The 21,124-nt window shown below is 45.1% G+C and overlaps 1 protein-coding gene across 2 annotated transcripts in view; it reads left to right on the plus strand.

Moving 5' to 3' along the window:
- RILPL2 (Rab interacting lysosomal protein like 2) overlaps positions 1-21,124 on the plus strand; it is a 36,676-nt gene that overhangs the window by 191 nt on the left and 15,361 nt on the right. The window contains exons 2-5 of one of the 2 annotated variants that reach the window (XM_042962935.1): positions 553-719; positions 7,812-7,993; positions 16,052-16,192; positions 19,547-20,357. In XM_042962935.1, the coding sequence (XP_042818869.1) occupies positions 20,004-20,357 (354 nt within the window). In that variant the 5' untranslated portion in view covers positions 553-719; positions 7,812-7,993; positions 16,052-16,192; positions 19,547-20,003. Of the gene's footprint in view, positions 1-259; positions 720-7,811; positions 7,994-16,051; positions 16,193-19,546; positions 20,358-21,124 lie in introns of those variants that run through there. The other variant, XM_007079539.3, reaches the window with a different exon arrangement.

Below are 21,124 nucleotides of genomic sequence, written 5' to 3' on the forward strand. Positions count from 1 at the left end.
TTTCCATTTTTCTGACTTTTTGCACAAAGAAACTGCTAAATGGAACAGTTAAGTTGAACGAGTACCGAAAGTGCAGTTAGTGGTCTGGGAGTGGCCGAATCGCCCTCCGCAGCGAAGGGATCTGGCCGCGCAGCGAGAGTATCAATTCTCAGACGCAGTTTGGGAATCGGGTGGTATAGTAGCGTCTTCAAAGGATGCGTGTGCTGGTTCACACCAAAGAAGAAAAGGGGTCAGGGAAGGGTTGACAACCCTGACTCCATCTTGCGGCGGCCACCATTTTGTGGGGTTCCCCGACGAGCCGCCACCTCTTGAAATCATGATAAACATCCTGAGGTTTGAACACCCGGGAAGTTCCCCCGTCTCATAATAGTGAGGCAAAAGAGGTCAACCGATTACTCGGCAACCAACTGAATTTCCAGCTGAAATTTCTCCCTCGTTGGGGCTTTAAGCTTTAAAAACAACTCTGCGGACGGGCACACCAGCTAACTTGGGACTGCCCTTCCCAGTTTGCAGACCCAAAGAAAGCTTTGACTCCTTTTCACTCGTTTATAGGCTCGCTCCTGAGGTTTTTGCTTAACAGTTTGGAGCCGAGTTTGGGATATGAAGCGACCTAGACACCTCCTGCGGATCTCTGGACCTGCAGAAGCGAGCACCGCAGCCCAGGGTTGCTTCTCTTCCGGCGGCCCCTATAATCCCGGGCTGGGAGTGGGGGATGACAGGTATGGCCCTCTCACATCCCCGACCACCCACCTTGGTAGAATTCAGGAGGCTTTTCTGCTAGCAACTCAGGGAAGGACTCCTCCAATGCAGAATGGGTACCAATCTCTCAGAAAGAGCTCTCACTCACCAGCCATCTGGGGCCCAGGGAGCTGTAAGTTTCCTCAACCTGGGCTCAAATCACTAAAGATCATTTAAAACCTCCCTGGTCTCCCGTTGGGCGCACCTTTGGTATCCCTAAATTGGTGTATTTAAGAGCACAATTGGAAAGGTGAAACTATCCTACTTCCCCAAATCAGTGGAAACCTATTTCAGTTGGTACTTTTGGAAGTAGCCTCCAAAAGAACAGACTCAGCTCTGGCCTCCGCAAAAGGAAAAAAAAAAAAAAAAAAAAAAAACTCAATAACCAAAGAAAGATGAAAAGGATTAGAACAACTCAATACTGAATCAAAAATGACCCACTCCTCTTCCATCCAGTTCCCTCCCCCCCACTGCACGCCTTCTATTTCCTCCAGCGTATGCAGGTCTTTCCAACCTTCTTATTCTTTGAAATGTCTCCCTCCCCAGCCTTGCCACCATCCACACTCCCAAAACTAACATCATAGCCCCTTTCAAAGTCAAAGGCACCAGCCCTAATCCCAGTAATCTGGTCCTCTGACCCTCCGGTCCTAAACAGAACTTCTAAATCTTGCAAGACTTTCCTAACCCTAAAGAAAATCCAGAAGAGTTTACCCGACAACTAATTTGGACTATCAGTGCCTATAATCCAGGCCCTTCTGACTTTTACCAACTAGTACGCATGCTTGTTGGACCAATATAGGCCCAAGAATGCATAAATAAGGCTGGATGGGAAGACCCCCTACAGGATTTAAAATTTCCTCATAATGAGGCCCTAGAAAAAACTACTGATATAGTTGCAAATTTAGTCAAAATGATTCCCCATATGTGGGGACCTCAAAATAAATTAGAAGGCAGTACAAAATAAATAAATAAATCCTGAACCTTCCAAAAAGGAATACTTGAAATATAAACGATGGTTCCAAAAGAACAAAAATCTCAAAAACCATTCCTTTATCAGATTTGAGGACAAAAAGGGGATTTTTCCCTTTCTCTTAGCAAACACCTGTAACATTTAGAATGAAGATGGTTTTATTCTTATAGACATTAGGGCACCTTATTCAGTCCTCAGCCACAGTCTATTTTCCAGTCCCCTGCCTCAAGAATATGAAAGCATCTGACCATGATCAGGGTGCTTAATCAGCCACCAACTATCCCATTATCTCAACCCCTAGATTTATTCTTGGCACTTAACAAGGCAACCATTCCTTTTTATGGGTGCCCTCATCCCCAGCACTTTTTTTTTTTTTTTAAGTTGGCTCCATGTCCAACTTGGGGCTTGAACTCCGGACCCTGAGATCAAGAGTCACATGCTCTACAGGCTGAACCAGCGAGGTGCACCACCCCCCTTTCCCAAACACTTTTCTTAGGAAGAAATTTTTTGCAGGCTCACTGGGCCCATACTTCCTTTGACCAAAAAAATGAAATGCTATTAGATCTGCCTTCTCAATCTTCAGAATTCCTAATTCTACTGATCTGTTCAGGACTGCCCCCCAGTCAGTCCACTGCCCCCCATTCCTAAATGCACTCCCTGATCAATTGTGGGCCACCTCTTCCACCGATATATGACGCATAACCTTGGTTCCCCAATAACTATTCAAATTGATCATTAAAGGCCTCACCCAGGGGCGCCTGGGTGGCTCAGTCGGTTAAGTGTCCGACTTCGGCTCAGGTCATGATCTCGCGGTCCGTGGGTTCGAGCCCCGCGTCGGGCTCTATGCTGACCGCTCAGAGCCTGGAGCCTGTTTCAGATTCTGTGTCTCCCTCTCTCTCTGACCCTCTCCTGTTCATGCTCTATCTCTCTCTGTCTCAAAACTAAATGTTAAAAAAAAATTTTTTTTTTAAATAAAGGCCTCACCCAATATTAAGCAGTACTTATGGCCATTCTAAGAATAACTCCTGTTATCAACAAAGGATTGATCATCCCCATTACTAGTCCTTGTATTACCCCCATTTTTCCAGTTAAAGAGCTCCGTAATAGAGGAAGGTATCTTGTTCAAGACCGTAGGGCAATTACCAGTACGGTCATACCCTGTCACTCTGTTGCTCCTGACTCCCACACCCCCCTTTCTAATATACCAGCTGCAACCACTGCTTTTTCTGTTGTTGCCTTATGCAGTGCCTTTTTCAGCATCCCTGTCGACCCCCAAAGTCAGTATCTTTCTACTTTTACATGGAACAATCAACAACACATTTGGAGAATCCTACCCCAGGGATACACTGAAAGCCCTACCTGTTTCTCTCAAACCTTCCATGCTGACCTACAAGATCTTGATTCCCTGGGATATCTACACTTTGCAATGTATAGATGATTTATGATTATGTTCTCCTACCCTAAAGGCCTGTGGCACTGACACTAAATGCCTTCTGAAGCAATTAGCCAACAAAGGACACAAAGTATCTAAAGATAAATGACAATCTGTTCTGCCTCAGTCAAATTCCTAGGCCACCTTTCTGCCAGATGGGCTAAAAATAGAACCAGACAGAATTACTACCTTCACTCAGGTCCCTCAACCCCAAGACTAAAAAACAATTACACGGTTTCCTGGGTCTTGCTAGATACCGTCGCCCTTGGATTCCCAAATATTTCCTCACAGCTCAACCCTCATACTAAGCCTTCCATACTACTACTACTCCAAACCTGATCCCATGGTCTTAAGAGGCTCCTTTGTTATTTTTTTTTAAGTTTATTTGTTTATTTAAATAATCTCTATACCCAACGTGGGGCTCAAACTCTACTTGAGATCAAGAATTGCATGCTCTTGGGGCACCTGGGTGGCTCAGGTCATGATCTCGCAGTCTGTGAGTTTAAGCCCTGCATCGGGCTCTGCTGACAGCTCCGAGCCTCGAGCCTGCTTTGGATTCTGTGTTTCCTCTCTCTCTGCCCCTCCCCTGCTCGTACTCTGTCTCTCTCTCGAAATAAATAAATATTAAAAAAAGAAAAAAGAAAAAAAAAAGAGTTGCATGCTCTTCCAATTGAGTCAGCGAGGTGCCTGCCTTTATATCTTTAAAAAACAGGGGTGCCTGGGTGGCTCAGTCGGTTAAGCGTCTGCCTTTGGCTCAGGCCATGATCTCACTGTTCGTGGGTTCAAGTCCCACATTGGCTCTGCACTGTCAGTGCAGAGCCTGCTTGGGATTCTCTCTGCCTCTCCTCTCTCTGCCTCTCCCTCACTCACACTTTCTCTCTCTCTCTCTCTCTCTCTCTCTCAAAAATAAATAAATTTAAAACCAAACAAACAAAAAAAACCTCACCTCTTCTGCAGCTCCAGGGCACCCTAATTACCAACTGCCTTTCTTTGTTTTTGTCCATTTGAACATCCTTTCCCAAAGGCATGGAGGCCTACAATGCCCCGAAGGGTATGGCAGTCTTCAATTAGACCCTGTGGCCAAAGGTTCACCTCCCTGCCTCCGTGCCCTGACAACCCACCTGTATACTCATTATATGAGTATACTCTATACTCATTACTGCCACCAAAAAACGAACACTAGATTCTCCCCCATAGGTGTTAGGCCTGCAAACAGTTAGAACTCTCTTAGACTCCCACCACACACACCTGTCTGCCAGTTGACTTAGAAAATTGGAACTCTGGTTTCTTTGCTCTCCAAACGTTTTAGTCTCTCATTGTCCCCCTCTCAGTCCTTCTACCTTATGTCCCTTACCCCTCCAAAACTCAACTGAACACATCCTGTGACTGCATCCTTGTAACTGACTCATTACTTACCCCTTGATTAGACCTTCATGAAATTCCCAAATACAGATTTTGGGATTCTCTCTCTCCTTCTCTCTGCTCCTCCCTCATTTGCTTGTGTGCGCTCTCCTCTCTCTCTCAAATTAAATAAAGCTTCAAAATAAAATAAAATAAAAATGTTTTCAAAAAGTTACATATTAAAACAACTTGACACCATTCTCCTTCCCTCCAGCTTATCTATTAATAAAAGGTCAAGCCCGTTTCAAACAAGATACCCCTGAAGCCAAGGTCAATCATTATGCTGACCCGGCCCCCAAAGATGTGACACTTCAAACTTCTGATTCACAAATGTCTATCTGTATGACATATGGGGCACAAATAAAATGGTCCTATGGGCACAATACTGTTGGAAGCCATCTCCGACTATTGCCCAACAAATATTTCAAAATGTACAATTTAGCCCCTTGCACAATCCTGGGAAACCATATCACACTGCATTAGGTCAAGTTCCTCTTCCCAGTGGGCCTTTTGACATCTGGCAGATTGATTTCATCAGCTTCCTCAATGGTAATGATCTGTGTGTTTCTCACCAGACCAAGGCATTTCCTTGCACTCAAGCAACAGCAAAAGCAGTGGCCAGAAACCTATTAGAAAAAAAATCATTCCCAATTGGGGTATTCCTTGACAGCTACACGGTGATTGAGGAACACATTTTTTTCTGGTCACACTGTCTGAGAGGTCTGCAAAATCTGGCCATCTCTCAACATTTTCATTGCACCTCCCATCCTCGATATTCAGAGGATTAGTTGAACACTCTAATGGCATAATCAAAACTCAGTCGGCCAAACCAACCCCTGCCTTTGGTCTACCGCAGCCCAAAGCTTTGCCTCTTGTCCTTTTAAATCTAAGATCTACCCCTAATGGAAGGGCTCACTTGTCTCCATTCAAAATCATCACCGAGTGCCCTATGAACATAGTTGAGGATCCCTTGCCCTCTACTTTGTTATAAGGAGAAATTCTTCAGTACAAAATACATATGGAAGGCCACATTTGTTCAAGATTCATTTTAAAGAGTGCTCCTGAGAGACAAAATACAACCTTAAGCCTGGAGATCTAATATATTATTGGAGGACACATCAACTGAGAGATTCTTTACGGCTGAAATGGAAAGGACTTTATCGGGTATTGTTAACCGCCTTGTGTGCAGCAAAGCTACAAGGGGCTGACTCATGTATAGATTCATGTTTCTCGTTTAAAAAGGGCTCCAGATTCTGAAAACAACTTTCAGAAACCCAGAACTGAAGGAGACAATGTCTGATCCCAAAAGCTGATACCCAAAATTTAGGACCAAGCCAGAACCCTCCTTTTACTTGAATTCTCATTTTTTTCCTTTTGTCTTGTTTCCACCACCCAAGATAGGCCTGAAGTCATTCATGACTTCTGCCTGCTCCGTTGGTTCGAGTTCTTAACTGAAGACTTCCTTATTAACTCTTAGGCTTTAATAAGACTTGACACTGGGGCACCTGGCTGGCTCAGTCGGTACAGTATGCGACTCTTGATCTTGGGGTTGTGAATTCAGACCTCACGTTGGGGATAGGGATTACTTAAAACAGTAATTTTAAAAATAATAATAAGACTTGACACCCTATAGTCTCTACCCTTTGTTCTCAACTCCTATACAAATTCAAGGTGAAAAACCAGTTAACAATATTGTTACTACTAAGTTCCATCAAACAGAGAACCGCCTCTGATTGGAATACTAACCCCATTATTAAGCTGTCCCAACCATAGCCCGGGGGATTCCCCCCCACCCCCGCTGAAGAATTGTTGCGTGTCATCATAACCCACTCAGCAGACATCCCAACCATATGCTAAATGCCCCCTTTTAACTCTTCTTCGTTCAGTAAAAATGCCCCATAGATTAGGATCACGTGCAGTGCCTCTAACCATCGCTCCTCCACCCCAGAGGCATCCTAACTCCATTGGCTTCAACCTCCTTTCCCTGTTTTGACATTATTCCTATCCCTAATTTCACTTCCTCTGTAAGATATGTCCACCTGGGACCTAGTGTGGTCTCTACAGACGTAAATCTCATCTTTGGATTAGCTGGTTGCTATAATCTTATCAAACCACAACTGTTTTTTAAAGATAAAAAGGCAGGTGCCTGGCTGACCCAGCCAGAAGAGCATGCAACTCTTTTTTTTTTTTTTTTTTTAAATACTTATTTATATTATTTGGAGCACCTGGGTGGCGTTCCACTTCGGCACAGGTCATGATCTCATGGGTTCATGAGTTCAAGCCCCGTGTCGGGCTCTGTGCTGACAGCCCGGAGCCTGGAACCTGCTTTTAATTCTGTGTCTTCCTCTCTTTGTCCCTCCCCTGCTTGCATGCTCGCTCTCTCTCTCTTAAAAATATTTAAAAAAAATTTTTAATAAATATTTATTTTGAGAGAGAGACAAGAGTATGAGCAGAGGAAGGAAGGACTTGGGCAAGGAAGGACTCCACTGTAATGAATTTCCCCCACCATAACTGATCAATGGGAAATGAAGAAGAGAAGGGGCCAGGGAAGGGTTGGCAACCCTGACTCCCATCTTGCGACAGCCACCATTTTATGGAGTTTTCCAGAGAGCAGCCACTTCCTGGAATCATGATAAACGTCTTGGTGTTTAGACACCTGGAAAGTTCCACCTGTCTCACAATACTGAGCAAAAGCAGTCAGCCAGTCGCTGAGTGCCCCATACCAGCTGAAATTTCTCCCTCGCTGTAGTTTTAAGCCTTAAAAATAAAATAAGCCTTAAAAATACCACCTCTCCTTGTCCTCTTTGGACAGGCACACCAACTGATTTGGATTGTCCTTCTGGGTTTGCAAACCTAAATAAAGATTTGTCCTTGCTCATAGGCTCACTCCTGAAATTTTTCTTTAACAACATGAAATTTTGTACATTTTCCCAACCCCTAAATTTAATAAATTCACTTTCGACACAAGCAAAATAGCTTTTTAAATTGAGCTTGGGGCCTTTGACTTTAGAATCACGTGGGAACTTGTTAAAATGCCATTTTCTGGGCCCCGCTGGGATCTGAGAGCTCAGAATCTCTGGAAATTTGCATCTTTAGCAAGTCCCCAAATGATTCTTGAAGCATACTAAAAGACTCCTGCCCGTTAGAGTCATGGTTAAGAAGCCCAGATTTAAAACTTGGGTGTAGGAGGGAAGAGAGAACCAGGTGGTCAATAAATATTTGTAGAATAGATGTATGCATTCTGATTATGGTATGTTTCTTTTTTCATAGGTGCTTATATTCCAGTAGATTACAACTTGATTGTGTTACACCTTGAAATTCTTCGATACAGTTGTGCTTAAATTTGATGGTGGGTGTCTGGTGGTTTTCTTAAGCCACTCATTTTCTGATGAATCCTTACAAGTGGATGATTTCTGCAACTGGTATCTTCAATGTAATCTTATCCTTAGAAGGTAAGTTTATCTCTAATTACTAAGAACGGTATTACTGTTATCTAGTCTTCATTAAATTTAAGTTTTTATGTATTTATTTTGAGAAGCAGAGAGTGTGTGAGCTGGGATGGGGCAAAGAGAGAGGGAGAGAGAGAATCCCAAGCAGTGAGAGAGGAACCCGACCTGGGGCTCGATCCCGTGAACCATGAGATCATGACCTGAGCTGAAATCAAGAGTTGGATGCTTAACTGACTGAGCCATCTGGCGTGCCCCTTTATTGAATCTTTATTTGGTAGGTGAACATAGTTTCTAAATATCTACAGCTTTCTTCGTAGTATGTTTTCTAAAAATATATTATTAATAAAAATGTATGGAGCACCTGGGTGACTCAGTCAGTTGAGCAACCAACTCTTGATTTCGGCTCAGGTCATGATCCCAAAGTTGTGGGATTGAGCCCCATATCGGGCTCTGCTCTGACAGGGTGGAGCCTGCTTGAGATGCTCTCCCTCTCTCTGCGCCTCCCCAACTTGTGTGTGCTCTCTTTCTCTCTTAAAAAAGTATTAACGGGGCACCTGTGTTGCTCAGTCGGTTAAGTGTCTGACTCTTGATTTCAGCTCATGTCTTGATCTCAGGATTGCGAGTTCAAGCCCCACATAGGGTTCCGTGCTGGGCACGAAGCCTACTTAAAATTAAAAAAATAAAAATTAAAAAAAAGGAAGGAAATTCTGATCATTGCAATAACGCGGATTAACCTAGGAGACATTGTGCTAAGTGAAGTAAGCTGGCCCAAAAGAACAAATATTGTATGATTCCATTTATTTACACGAGGGACCTAGAATAATAGTCAAGTTCACAGAGACAGAAAGTAGAATGTTGGGGGTGTAATGTTAGTGTTTCATGGATGCAGAGGGTTCAGTTCAGGAGGATGAACAAGTTCTGGAGAAGGAGGGTGATGGTTCCACAACATTGTGAATGCACCTAATGCCACTGCACTGCACACCTAAGAAGAGTTGAAATCGTAAATATGCATATGTGTTTACCACGTTAAGAAAAGTTTTGTTAAATATTCATGTGCACCTCAGTAGCAACCAGCACAACCTAGCACCCAGATCTGGTTTTCTGGTATCATCCTCTAATAAAAGTAACCAGTGCCAGGGCGCCCGGGTGGCTCAGTCAGTTAAGCGTCCGGTTTCAGCACAGGTCATGATCTCGTGGTTCGTGAGTTTGAGTCCGCGTGAGGCTCTCTGCTGTCAGCGCAGAGCTGGCTTCGGATCCTCTGTCCCCCCTCTCTCTGTGCCCCTCCCCCGTTCGTACTCTCTCAAAAATAAACATTAAAAGAAAAAAATAACCAGTGCTCCTGGGAGAAATGGGGCAAGAAATACACAAGGTGAGCTTGGAGCGACTTGTAGTGCCAGAAAGTAAGGAAGGGCTAAAAACAGAGCAAAACAAAAAACGATGATGATGATGTCACGGGGACACTGGAGCCACCTAAAGGCTCCCCGGCGGCCAAAGCAGATAAAGTAGTGTTCTCCCGGGTGCCCCAGATCTGAAGTTGTTCTTAAATTAAAAGTTTATACAATGCATCTGTGTGGAGGGGCACCTGGGTGGCTCAGTCGGTTAAGCGTCTGACTTCGGCCCAGGTCATGATCTCACGGTTCATGAGTTCGAGCCCCACATCGGGCTCTGTGCTGACAGCTCGGAGCCTGGAGCCTGCTTCGGATTCTGTGTCTCCCTCTCACTCTGCCCCTCCCCCGCTTGCACTCTGTCTCTCTCTCTCAAAAATAATAAACATTAAAAAAATTAAAATACATATGCGTGTGTTTAGAAAGAAAAAAGAAGAAACCTACTACCATATTTAACAATGTGGTTGAATCTCTCAGATATGATGATGAGCAAAGAAACCGGACTCAAAGAGTACAGTCTACACATTTTAATTTATGGGAAATTCTAGGACAAGCAGCATTGACCTGTGACAATGATAAGGGTCAAAATAGAGCTTTCTTACGGGGGAAGTTATTACCGATTGGGATAGGGCATGAGGGAGTCTCCTGGAGTGCTGGGAATGTCTTATATCTTTATCTTGATGGTGGTTATAGAGTTACACGTTTATGAAAATCCATCAAGGTGTACAACAGAGATCTGTGCACCTTAACATAGAAGGTATAACGTGTTTATACCTCGATCAAATGTAAATATGTGCGTGGAAGTGTGTACATACGTGAACATCCAGGAGGCACCGTGGCTGCCAGCATGCTGGCCTCTGGCCCTTTGCGGCTGGCTGTATAAAGGTCAACTTAATTCATTCCAATTTTTAAAATTTAAAAACTCGGTTTCCCCGTCGGATCAGCCGCATTCCAAGTGCTCCATAGATGGGGCAGCTAGTGGCTCGCGTATCCGACCGTGTGGATACAGAACATTTCCATCACTGTAGAAAGTTCTGTCAGACCACACTGATCTAGAGCAGTGATGTTCCATAAAAAGAGGATGTCAGCCACATGTGTCATCTTAAGGTTTATAGTGACCACATTAAAAAAGTAAAAAGAAACCAGTGAAGCTAATTTTAATCATTTATTCTAAATAGAATAAACCCAGCACATTCTAAACATCATTTTCACAGGTAATCAGTAGAAGTATCATTAGAGAGACGGCTTATGTTCTCTTTTTTGAATTCCAGTGTGCATTTATAACTTGGTTAGGACTAGCCACATTTCAAGAGCTCGCGTGCTGGTGGCTACTAGATGAGTGCGGGTGTAGGTAGGTTACATCAAGCTGCCAGCATTAGCTGTTTCTGGGGTAATGGCGGGACTGCAGGGGGAGGATCTCTCACCTCTTCTATCTACTCAAGGAACATTTACAGTTTTCCACAGTGAGCATATATTTACACGTGTCTTGTGTTAGTTAGGTCCTCTGGTGAGCAAAGGGTCAGACCAACTTAGGAGTGCAAAGGGGGTTAGTGGAGATACACCTGTGAGTCACAGAGAAGGAGGAAGCAACGCTGGGCAGAGAAACTCGCCTTCAGACCAGGATGCAGATTTGACATGTTAGAAAGGAAAGGAAAGAAACAGGAAGTGAGAGCCTCAGCCTACAGCGTGCACTTGACCACGGAGCGGGGGAGGACCCAGAGCAGGTTGCCCCTTGGAGCTGTCCCGTGGGGGACACAAATGGCGTGGTCCTCGTCTCCCTGCTGTGCTCAGTCATCAGCTGAGAGCCTCTGGGAAGTGTGCCCTGGCAAGAATGCTGTGCGGAATCCAAAGGTGCTGAAGCTAGAGGCAGTCAGCGAACCACAACCCTCGCACTGACCGGTCAGTGCTTTCCTTTTTCTTTTTTTTTTTAATTGTTAATTGTGGTCAGAGGAAACATAAAATTTACCATTTAAATTCTGATTGCCATTTAATTTCTAAGCATACAGCTCCATAGTGTTAAGTGTATTTACATTGTTGTGCAACCAACCACCAGAACTTTTTTTTTTTTTTTATCTTGCAAAACTAAAACTCTGTCTCCATTAAATAAAAACTCCCCCAGCCCAGCCCCCTGCTCCTGGTAACCACTGTTCTGCTTTCTGTCTCTATGGATTTCACTATTCCAGGCACCTCGTGTAAGCGGAACCGTAGAACGCTTGCCTTGTTTTTTTTAATGTTTTATTTATTTTTAAGACAGAGAGAGACAGAGCATGAGTGGGGATGAGGCAGAGAGAGAGGGAGACACAGAATCTGAAGCAGGCTCCAGGCTCTGAGCTGTCAGAACAGAACCCGAGGCGGGGCTCGAACTCACGAACTGTGAGATCATGACCTGGGCCAGAGTCGGACGCTCAACCGACTGAGCCACCCGGGCGCCCTGAGCACTTGCCTTTTTATGATTGGCTTCTTTCACTTAGCATCACGTTCTCAGATTCATGCATGTTGTAGCAACTGTCAGAAATTCATTCCGCCTTAGGGCTAGGCTACATTCTGCTTATCCATTCATCTGTGGATGAACATTTGGGTTGCTTCCACCTTTTGGCTAGAGTAAATAATGCTGCTATGAACATGGGTATACAAAGATCTCTTCCAGATCCTGCTTTCTTTTGGCTATATGCCCGAAAGTGGAATTGTGGGATCATGTGGCTATTGTATTTTTTTTTTTAATGCTTTATTTATTTTTGAGACAGAGAGAAACAGAGTATGAGCAGGGGAGGGGCAGAGAGAGAGGGAGACACAGAATACGAAGCAGGCTCCAGGCCCCGAGCTGTCAGCACAGAGCTCCACACGGGGCTTGAACCCACAAACCGCAAGATCATGACCTGAGCCAAAGTCGAACGCTTAACCGACTAAGCCACCCAGGCGCCCCAGTATTTTTAATTTTTTGAGCAACACCATACTGTTTTTCACATGAGCTGCACCGTTTTACATTCCTACCAGCAAACCACGAGGGTTCCGATTGTCCGCATCCTCTGCAAGGCTTCTTAGTTTCTGGGTTTTGTTTTTGTTTGAAGAATAGCCATCCTAATGGCTGGGCAAGGTATTCTCCCCTTGTGGCTTGACTGGCATTTCTCCAATTAGCGACGTTGGCTATCTTTTCACGTGCTTCTTGGCCTCTTGAAGGGTCATCTGAAAGGCATCTCTGTGACTGCCATGTCTAGCGACAGCCGACTCTTGAATAACAGTTTTAAACTTGGCTGGTTCAGTCAGTGGAGCGGTGGAGCGTGTGACTCTTGGTCTCGGGGTTGTGAGTTCGAGCCCCACATTGTGTGTAGAGATTACTTAAAAAGAAAATCTTAAAAAAAAAAACTATGTGCGTCCATGTGGGTTGTTCTGATAAGTACAACCCTATGAATATATTTTCCTTATGTTCTTCAATAACCTTTATTTTCTCTAGCTTACTTTATTGTGAGAATACAGTATATGATACGCATAACATACAAAATATGTGTTGATTGACTACATTATTGGCAAGGCTTCCAGCCAACAATAGGCTATTAGTAGTTAAGTTTGGGGAGAATCAAAAGTCATACGTGGATTTCTGACTGCGCGTGGGGTCGGAGCCCCTACCCCTCATGTTGTTCAAGGGTCAACAGGTTCAAGGGTGATTAGAAATTAATAACACAATATTCTACAAAGGCAGCAGAAGACCTGGAGGGCAGCGTGGACTACCCTAGTTGACATTTGTGCACACGGATAGCATCTTACGCAGATCTGCCAGCACTGGGCCGGGACCATTCATTTCTCTCAACGACTATTTGAGGAACAGCTTTTTACATTCCAGGGTGGATCAAGAGCTGGGCTGGAGAGTGGGGAGGAGAATTTGATTCCCTTCTGCCAAAATTTCCTTTAATGCTTCCCCACCCACTTGGCACCCTAAATAAACATTTCACCCAAGTTAAAAAAAAAAAAAAAAGTATGCTCTTGTGCAAACAGATTAAAAACTAGTGCCCTGGGCACTGCCCTTCCTGCAACCAGATTCTTTGCTAAAGCCCTTCAACTCCTAGAGATGAAGTCACTGACCCAGGATTGCAGGCATTTAAGCCAAACTGGGAAGTCTCCAAAATCTTGGCTGTTTCCATGCATGATTTATGGGTAAGAAGACCTGGAAATAATTTAAAGAACGTGAAGAAAGCCATACTGATGTACCACCCAGGAAATAAATGGTGCCATAGGTATTCACAGGAGCGTAAGACTTAAGTCTACTTGACGTACCAAGATAGGACCACCAGATGTTTGCTAATGGAACTTAACTGCTGGTGGGCATTAGCCTGCAAACATTTATAGTTTCTTTAAGTGTGACCCACCCACAACTTTTGTTTTCCATGTCACTTTTTCCTTTGTTTAACCATAAGGCATGACTTTACTCTAGGATCCCTTTTGCACTTTGATTTCTACTCAAACACAGAGGGTGGAGTGGGGGTAGTGGGGGGCTAGTGCAGCTGTATACACTTTTTTTTTATGTTTATTTATTTTTAAGGAGAGGGAGAGACAGAGAGAGAGGGAGACACAGAATCCAAAGCGGGCTCCAAACTCTGAGCTGACAGGGCTCCAAGCTTTGAGCTGTCAGCACAGAGCCCTACATGGGGCTTGAACTCATGAACTATGAGATCATGACCTAAGCTGAAGTCGAACGCTTAACCAACTGAGCCACCCAGGCACCCCTATATACACTGTCTTAAATCTCAGGGGAAGAGTGTGTCTTCAAGTCTTTTTATTTTTTTATTTTTTTATTTTTTATTTTTTTTAACGTTTATTTATTTTTGGGACAGAGAGAGACAGGGCATGAACGGGGGAGGGTCAGAGAGAGAGGGAGACACAGAATCGGAAGCAGTCTCCAGGCTCCGAGCCATCAGCTCAGAGCCTGACACGGGGCTCGAACTCACGGACCATGAGATCGTGACCTGAGCTGAAGTCGGATGCTTAACCGACTGAGCCACCCAGGTGCCCCTTCAAGTCTTTTTAAAACTTTGTACGGGGCACCTGGGTGGCTCAGTCGGTTGAGCGGCCGACTTCAGCTCAGGTCATGATCTTGAGGTCCATGAGTTTGAGCCCCGCATCGGGCTCTGTGCTGACAGCTCAGAGCCTGGAGCCTGTTTCAGATTCTGTGTCTCCCTCTCTCTCTGACCCTCCCCCGTTCATGCTCTGTCTCTCTCTGTCTCAAAAATAAATAAATGTTTAAAAAAATTTTTTTAACTTGTATAATGATATATCCTTGTGACTTTTTTTTTTTTTAATTTTTTTTTTCCAACGTTTTTTATTTATTTTTGGGACAGAGAGAGACAGAGCATGAACGGGGGAGGGTCAGAGAGAGAGGGAGACACAGAATCGGAAACAGGCTCCAGGCTCCAAGCCATCAGCCCAGAGCCCGACGCGGGGCTCGAACTCACGGACCGCGAGATCGTGACCTGGCTGAAGTCGGACGCTTAACCGACTGCGCCACACAGGCGCCCCTCCTTGTGACTTTTTTTAAGTTTATTTATTTATTTTGAGAGACAGAAAGAGAACAGGGGAGAGGCAGAGAGAGAGAGAGAGAAAGAGAGAGAGAGAATCCTAAGCAGGCTCCATGCTGTCAGCACAGAGCCTGACGTGGGGCTCCAACTCACAAACTGTGAGCTCATGACCTGAGCCCAAGTTGAGTCAGAGGATTAACCGACTGAGCCACCCAGGCACCCCTATCCTTGTGACTCTAAAAAACTTTGTTGTAAACATGTTCTACATGTGTTACTAATCCAACTTTCCATATCTCGTTCCCCAATAATTATATGAACTTGAGAAATTTCTTATGTTTCATATTTGAGTGGTAAGTAGCTTATGATAATAGCTGACATCTACTGAGCACTTACTATGTGCCAGTCACTGTTCTAAAGCACTTCACAACAATCTTATGAACTAGATTTTTTTAATGTTTGTTATTTATTTATTTATGAAAGAGAGAGAGAGCACGCACGAGCATGGGAGGGACAGAGAGAGAGAGAGGGAGACACAGAATCCAAAGTAGTCTCCAGGCTGCCACCCAGACAGAACCACCCAGGAGCCCCACAAACTAGATTTTATCCTTATCCCCATATTACAGATGGGAAAACTAAGCCCCAGAGTAGAGGCATGATTTACTTACCTAACATCACACAGCTTGCCAGTGGCAGATTCAAGTGTTCAATATCTGAACACTTGTGGTCTTGTCTAGAACCCACCCTTGTGAACACTGTGCTATCATTTATTGTTTTTCAAACTTGAGCATGCATTAGAATTATCTAGAGGGCTGTGGAAACACAGATTGCTAGGGCCCATTCCCCAAGTTTCTGATTCAGTGGGTCAAGAATTTGCATTGCTGAGAAGTTTCCATGCACCCCATTGCTGTTGGTCTGGGGAGAACACTTTAAGAACCGCTGTTGTAACTCATAACTATTTTCATAATTTCCCAGTGGAGAGAGAAGGGTTGAGACTGTCGAATTCTATGAGGGATCTAAGAGTTAAGATCATTAACGCTTTATAATAATAGCCAATGATAGTCAACATCCATTGATGCTTATGATGTGCTAGACCCTGGACTAGGCACTTCTCATGCATTATGTCATCTAACCTTCATGCCAACCTTGGGGAATACTTTTATTTTTTCCAGTTTCCAGTGAAGAAATGTGGATTTGGAGAGATTGGGGAACTTGATCAAACTTATGTACCAGCAAGTAGCAATTGTGAGGTTCAAGTCATACCGCTCAACTCCAGATCCCAGTTCACCACGACACTAGAGACTTCGCACATAGTAGGTGCTCTGTCTCTGTGGGTTTGCCTCTTCTGGACATTTCACACAAACGGAATCATACAATAGGAGGTCTTTTGTGACTGGCTTGACTTGGTGTAACTTCCCAGTAATGAGTTATGACAATGTGAAATGTTGTCTGTGAGAGAAGCTCATTAGAGACTGTGCCAGAAGTTCTTAAGGGGGCTCGTCATGCAGATACCTTCTGCCTAGCACATACCAAAATTCCAGACTCCCCGGAGGAAGCCAGTGAACTATGCTGTTTGCATGAACAACTAAGGAACACTGAGCTACTCTTTTCAGATGGGGTGGTGGGAACCCTCCCCAAACACAAGTTCCCAGATCCTAGCTAAGGCCAACCTTGAAAGCAGGATTTTCCAATGAGCATTCCCGGGCCTGCTATGTTAACTGTTTTCTGCACAGATTTCGATAGGGATTATGCTGATTCTGGAGATCAGTTGGAAATGTAAGATGGAGAATATTGCCATCTTAAACATCTTGTTATAATTTATAACACATGATGTCTTTCCATTTATTTACATCTTAATTCCTCTCAATGAGATTTTGTAGTTTTCAGTGTGCAGGTCATCTTCTTCATTTGTTAAATTTATTTTTAAATATTTTATTCTTTTTGATGCCACTGTTAAGTGGAATTGTTTTCTAAATTTTATTTTCAGATTATTCCTTGCAAGTATATAGAAATTCAATTGGTTTTTGTATATGGATCTTGTATCTTGGAACCTTGAGCTTTCATTAGCTCTAATAGTTGTGTGTGTGTGTGTGTGTGTGTGTGTGTGTGTGTGTGTGTGTGTGTAATCTTTAGCCTGTTACTATGGTAGATGACATAGATTATCTTTTCTGAACCAGCCTTGCATCCCTGGAATAAACCCTGCTTAGTCATGGTGTAGAATAATTTTTATGTAGTGCTGAATTCTGTTTGCTAATATCTTGCTAAATATTTTACATCTATTTTTACTTTACCCATGTTTTATCTAGATTTTTTTTGTTTTTTGTTTGTTTGTTTTTAAGTAAGCTCCAGGGGTGCCTGGGTGGCTCAGTCAGTTAAGTGTCCAACTCTTGGTTTCAACTCACGTCATGATCTCACAGTTCGGTTTGTGAGATCCAGTCCCTCATTGGGCTCTACGCTGACAGCATGGAGCCTACCTGGGATTCTCTCTTTCCTTTCTCTCTGCCCTTCCCCCGCTCACACTCACGTGCACGCGCGCGCTCTCTCTCTCTCTCTCTCTCTCAAAATAAATAAATAAACTAAAAAAAAAGTAGGCTCCATGACCTGAGCCTAAATCAAGAGTGCGACATTTAACCGACTGAGCCACCCAAGTGCCCCTAGGTTTTTTTATTATTGCATAGTAGGAGTTCTTTGTATAATCTGGATAATAACCCCTAATAACCCCTTATCGGATTTGACTTGCAGATATATTCACGCATTCTGTAGGCTGCTTTTACACTCTGTTAATTGTGGTCTTGGACACACAAGGTTTTTTTTCTTATTTTTATATATATTTTGGATGCACAAGGTGTTTTTTTAATGTTTTATTTATTTATTTGGTTTTTATTTTTGAGAGAGAGAGAGAGAGGAAGAGAGAGCGAGCAGGGGAGGGGGAAAGAGAGAGGGAGACACAGAATCTGAAGCAGCTACAGGCTCTGAACTATTAGCACAGAGCCTGTCACGGGGCTCAAACTCATGGACCGTGAGATCGTGACCTGAGCCGAAGTCGGAAGCTTAACTGACTGAGCCACCCAGGTGCCCCTGTTTTTTTTTTCTTTTAACTTTGAAGAAGTTAAACTTTGAAAGTTTAACTTTGAAAAAGTTAACTTTGAAAAACTTTTAACTTTGGTGTGAGCAGGGGAGGGGCAGAGAGAGAGGGGGAGACAGAGGATCAGAATTGGGCTCGATGCGGGGCTCGAACCCACGAACCCTGAGATCGTGACCTGACCTGAAGTCAGATGTTCAACCTACTGAACCACCCAGGCACCCTGAATGCACAAGTTTTAAGTGTTGATGTAGTCCTGTTTATGTATTTATTCTTTCATTGCCTGTGCTTTTGAAGAAATCGTTGCTAAATCCAGTGACATAAAGCTTTTCCCCTATGTTTTCTTCTAAGAGGTTTATAGCTTTGTCTTTTGTATCTATTTTGAGTTAATTTTTATATATGGTGTAAGGCAAGGGTCCACCTTTATACTTTTGCATGTAGGTATCCAATTTTTCCAACAACATTTGTTGAAAAGACTGTCCTCCGCCCCCCACCCCACCCCCCACCCAAGAATGGTCTTAGCACCCTTGTTGAAAATTATTGGACCATATATGCTAGGGTTTATTTCTGGGCACTCTGTTCTAATCCTTCATTCCTTTTTATGGTGGAGTAATATTCCATTGTTTGGATATACCATACTTTATTTATGGCAAGTCTAACGTTTTATCTCCTTATTTAATCACTGGGCGTTGTCACGTCTGTGATTTATGGATTACTGAGTCCTTGCCCGGGGGCCTGGCTCCAATCTTTAGAGCACTGTACCCTGAAAATAGTGTCTTTTCTGTTTGCCTGCCTTGCTCTTTGCTTGTTTTATCCGTGGCCACTCACCGTTGTGATGGTAGAACCTCAGTGTGGAGAACATCAGGTACATCTACCCCCATACAAAGGTAGCAATATATTCCCGGGAAAGACCAGCACCATTGCAGAGTTTTCTGCCTATGACTATTACAAATTTCTAATCAAACCTAAAAGAACTCGTTTTGTAATCCACACTGCTAATATTTACTAATACCTTATCTGTAGAATGCTTTCTAATTTTCAAAGCAGTGATTTTTGTCTTGTTTAGTACTCCTAACACCCCAGCCCACGTGCCACGTGTCTCTCACACAAGCGGGGTTTGTTGGAGAACACTTTTTGCGTACTTCCGAAGTACTTTTGTCACATGCAGTATCTCATGACCTCACCTCGTATGTCCCCGCAGCAACCTCACCACGTAAGTGCTCTTACTCCCCGAGCAGGAAGCTGAGGGTTAAGTAATCTGCCAAGCCTGCAACGCTGCCTAAGGGGAGGAGCCCAGGAATCGGCCAAGTGCACAGCGCAGGGATTCTCCATTTTATTGAGAGTCAGATGCCACACACAGGTCCTGGTGACAACCGACCCGGGAGTTGTGCGCGACCCGGGCCTTCGGACTCCCGCGCGCAGCCACCAACAGCACTCCTCTGTTTTGCCGTGGGCTTCCGAAAGTACCCCCACCCCCCACCCCCCACAGAGACCCGGATATCCCTCCACGTACAATGCAAATTCTATGGCTGGAAAGCGTGAGCACAGAAGAAAAAGTTGTGGGCTTTTCACCTCTCTTTTCCAGACTCGCTGTGGAAACTCCGCTGCGTCTCCATAGAAACCCGGCGGCGGTGGCGGCCGTCACCGGGGGCGGGGCTCAGGCGGAGGCCCCTCCCCCTCCCCGGTTTGCAACCCCTCCCAGCCAGGAGCAATCGCGGTCACCCTTACCCTCTGCGTTCCTCTTCTCGGCTGCCCTCCCTTTCTGTTGTCTTTTCGTGCCCCAAACCACATCCTGGAGGCCGCCCTCCTGCACGGTCCTCAGCGGGGCCGGTGCACCAGGCGTCCGGGCCCGGGAGCCGTGGCGCTCGGCCTTTCTGTCCCGGGCCCACCCCTCGGCCGCGCTGATTGGCCGCTCCTGGGCCACCCTCCGTCCCCGGGCAGGCAGGGTCTCAGCCTGCGGAAAGTTTTCTGCGCCGGGAGGAAGTTAGACTTTTGGAGATTGTGAGAAAGCAGCTCTCGTGGCTGCAGGGTTCTGGGCGGCCATGGAGGAGCCCCCTTTGCGAGAGGAGGAAGAGGAGGAGGGGGAAGAAGAGGGGGAAGAAGAGGAGGAAGAAGGAGACGAGGCTGGGCCCGAGGGGGCTTTGGGCAAGAGCCCCTTCCAGTTGACCGCCGAGGACGTGTATGATATCTCCTATGTGATGGGCCGCGAGCTGATGGCCCTGGGCAGCGACCCCCGGGTGACACAGCTGCAGTTCAAGATCGTCCGCGTCCTGGAGATGCTGGAGACGCTGGTGAATGAGGGCAACCTGACCGTGGAGGAGCTGAGAATGGAGAGGGACAGCCTCAAGAAGGAGGTGGAGGGGCTGCGGACCGAGGGCTCGGCGGCAGGCAGGGAGGTGAGTGCGGGCTGCGGGGCATGGGAGGAGAGTACCCAGGGGCCCGGAGCCCCTGAAAACAACCACGGCGCCTGTCCAATCCTCAGATTAGAAGCATTGTGATGGCTACATTTAGTGAGCACTTACTAGGTGCTGGGCCCTGTGCCGAGTTTGTTCTGCATCAGGGCCTCCCAGCATTTTTGACGTGACCTAGAGCGGTGGCTCTCCTGCTTTAGCGTGCCGCGGAATCATCTGGGGTGTTCATTAAAACACACATCACTGGGCCCTAGCCCCAGAGTTTTAGATTCCAGAGGGGGCCTGGAAATCTGCATTTCTAACAGGTTCCATCACATTTTGAGAATCTCGACCTCTAGTAAGAAATATTCTAAGGGAGAGAAATCCGTGCCGAGGCCACCAAAAGACACCTACAAGAATGTTCAGAGCACTTTTCTTCAGAAGTGTGCCAAACTGGAGCAAACGCTACAGAAGAATGGATTTTTAAATTGTGGTATAGTCGCTGTGGAATACTACACAGCGGGGGAAAAGAGCAGCTGTGGGCGCGACTCTCGGTGGTGGCACACAGGGAGACAGGAGACCGGCACAAAAGAGAATCTACTGTGGATTTACCTGAAACTGCAGCACAGGCAAAATAACCTGTGTTTATAGAAGACAGATTGGTGGTAACCCCAGGGAGGGGAGAGCAGGGGGAAGGTTCACGGGGAGCTCGTCTGGGTGTGGTCACATGGGTGTATACCTATGTTACTAATTCTCCAGCTAGGGGCAGCTGG

This window comes from Panthera tigris, chromosome D3 (genome assembly GCF_018350195.1).
Source record: "Panthera tigris isolate Pti1 chromosome D3, P.tigris_Pti1_mat1.1, whole genome shotgun sequence".
NCBI lineage: Eukaryota > Metazoa > Chordata > Mammalia > Carnivora > Felidae > Panthera > Panthera tigris.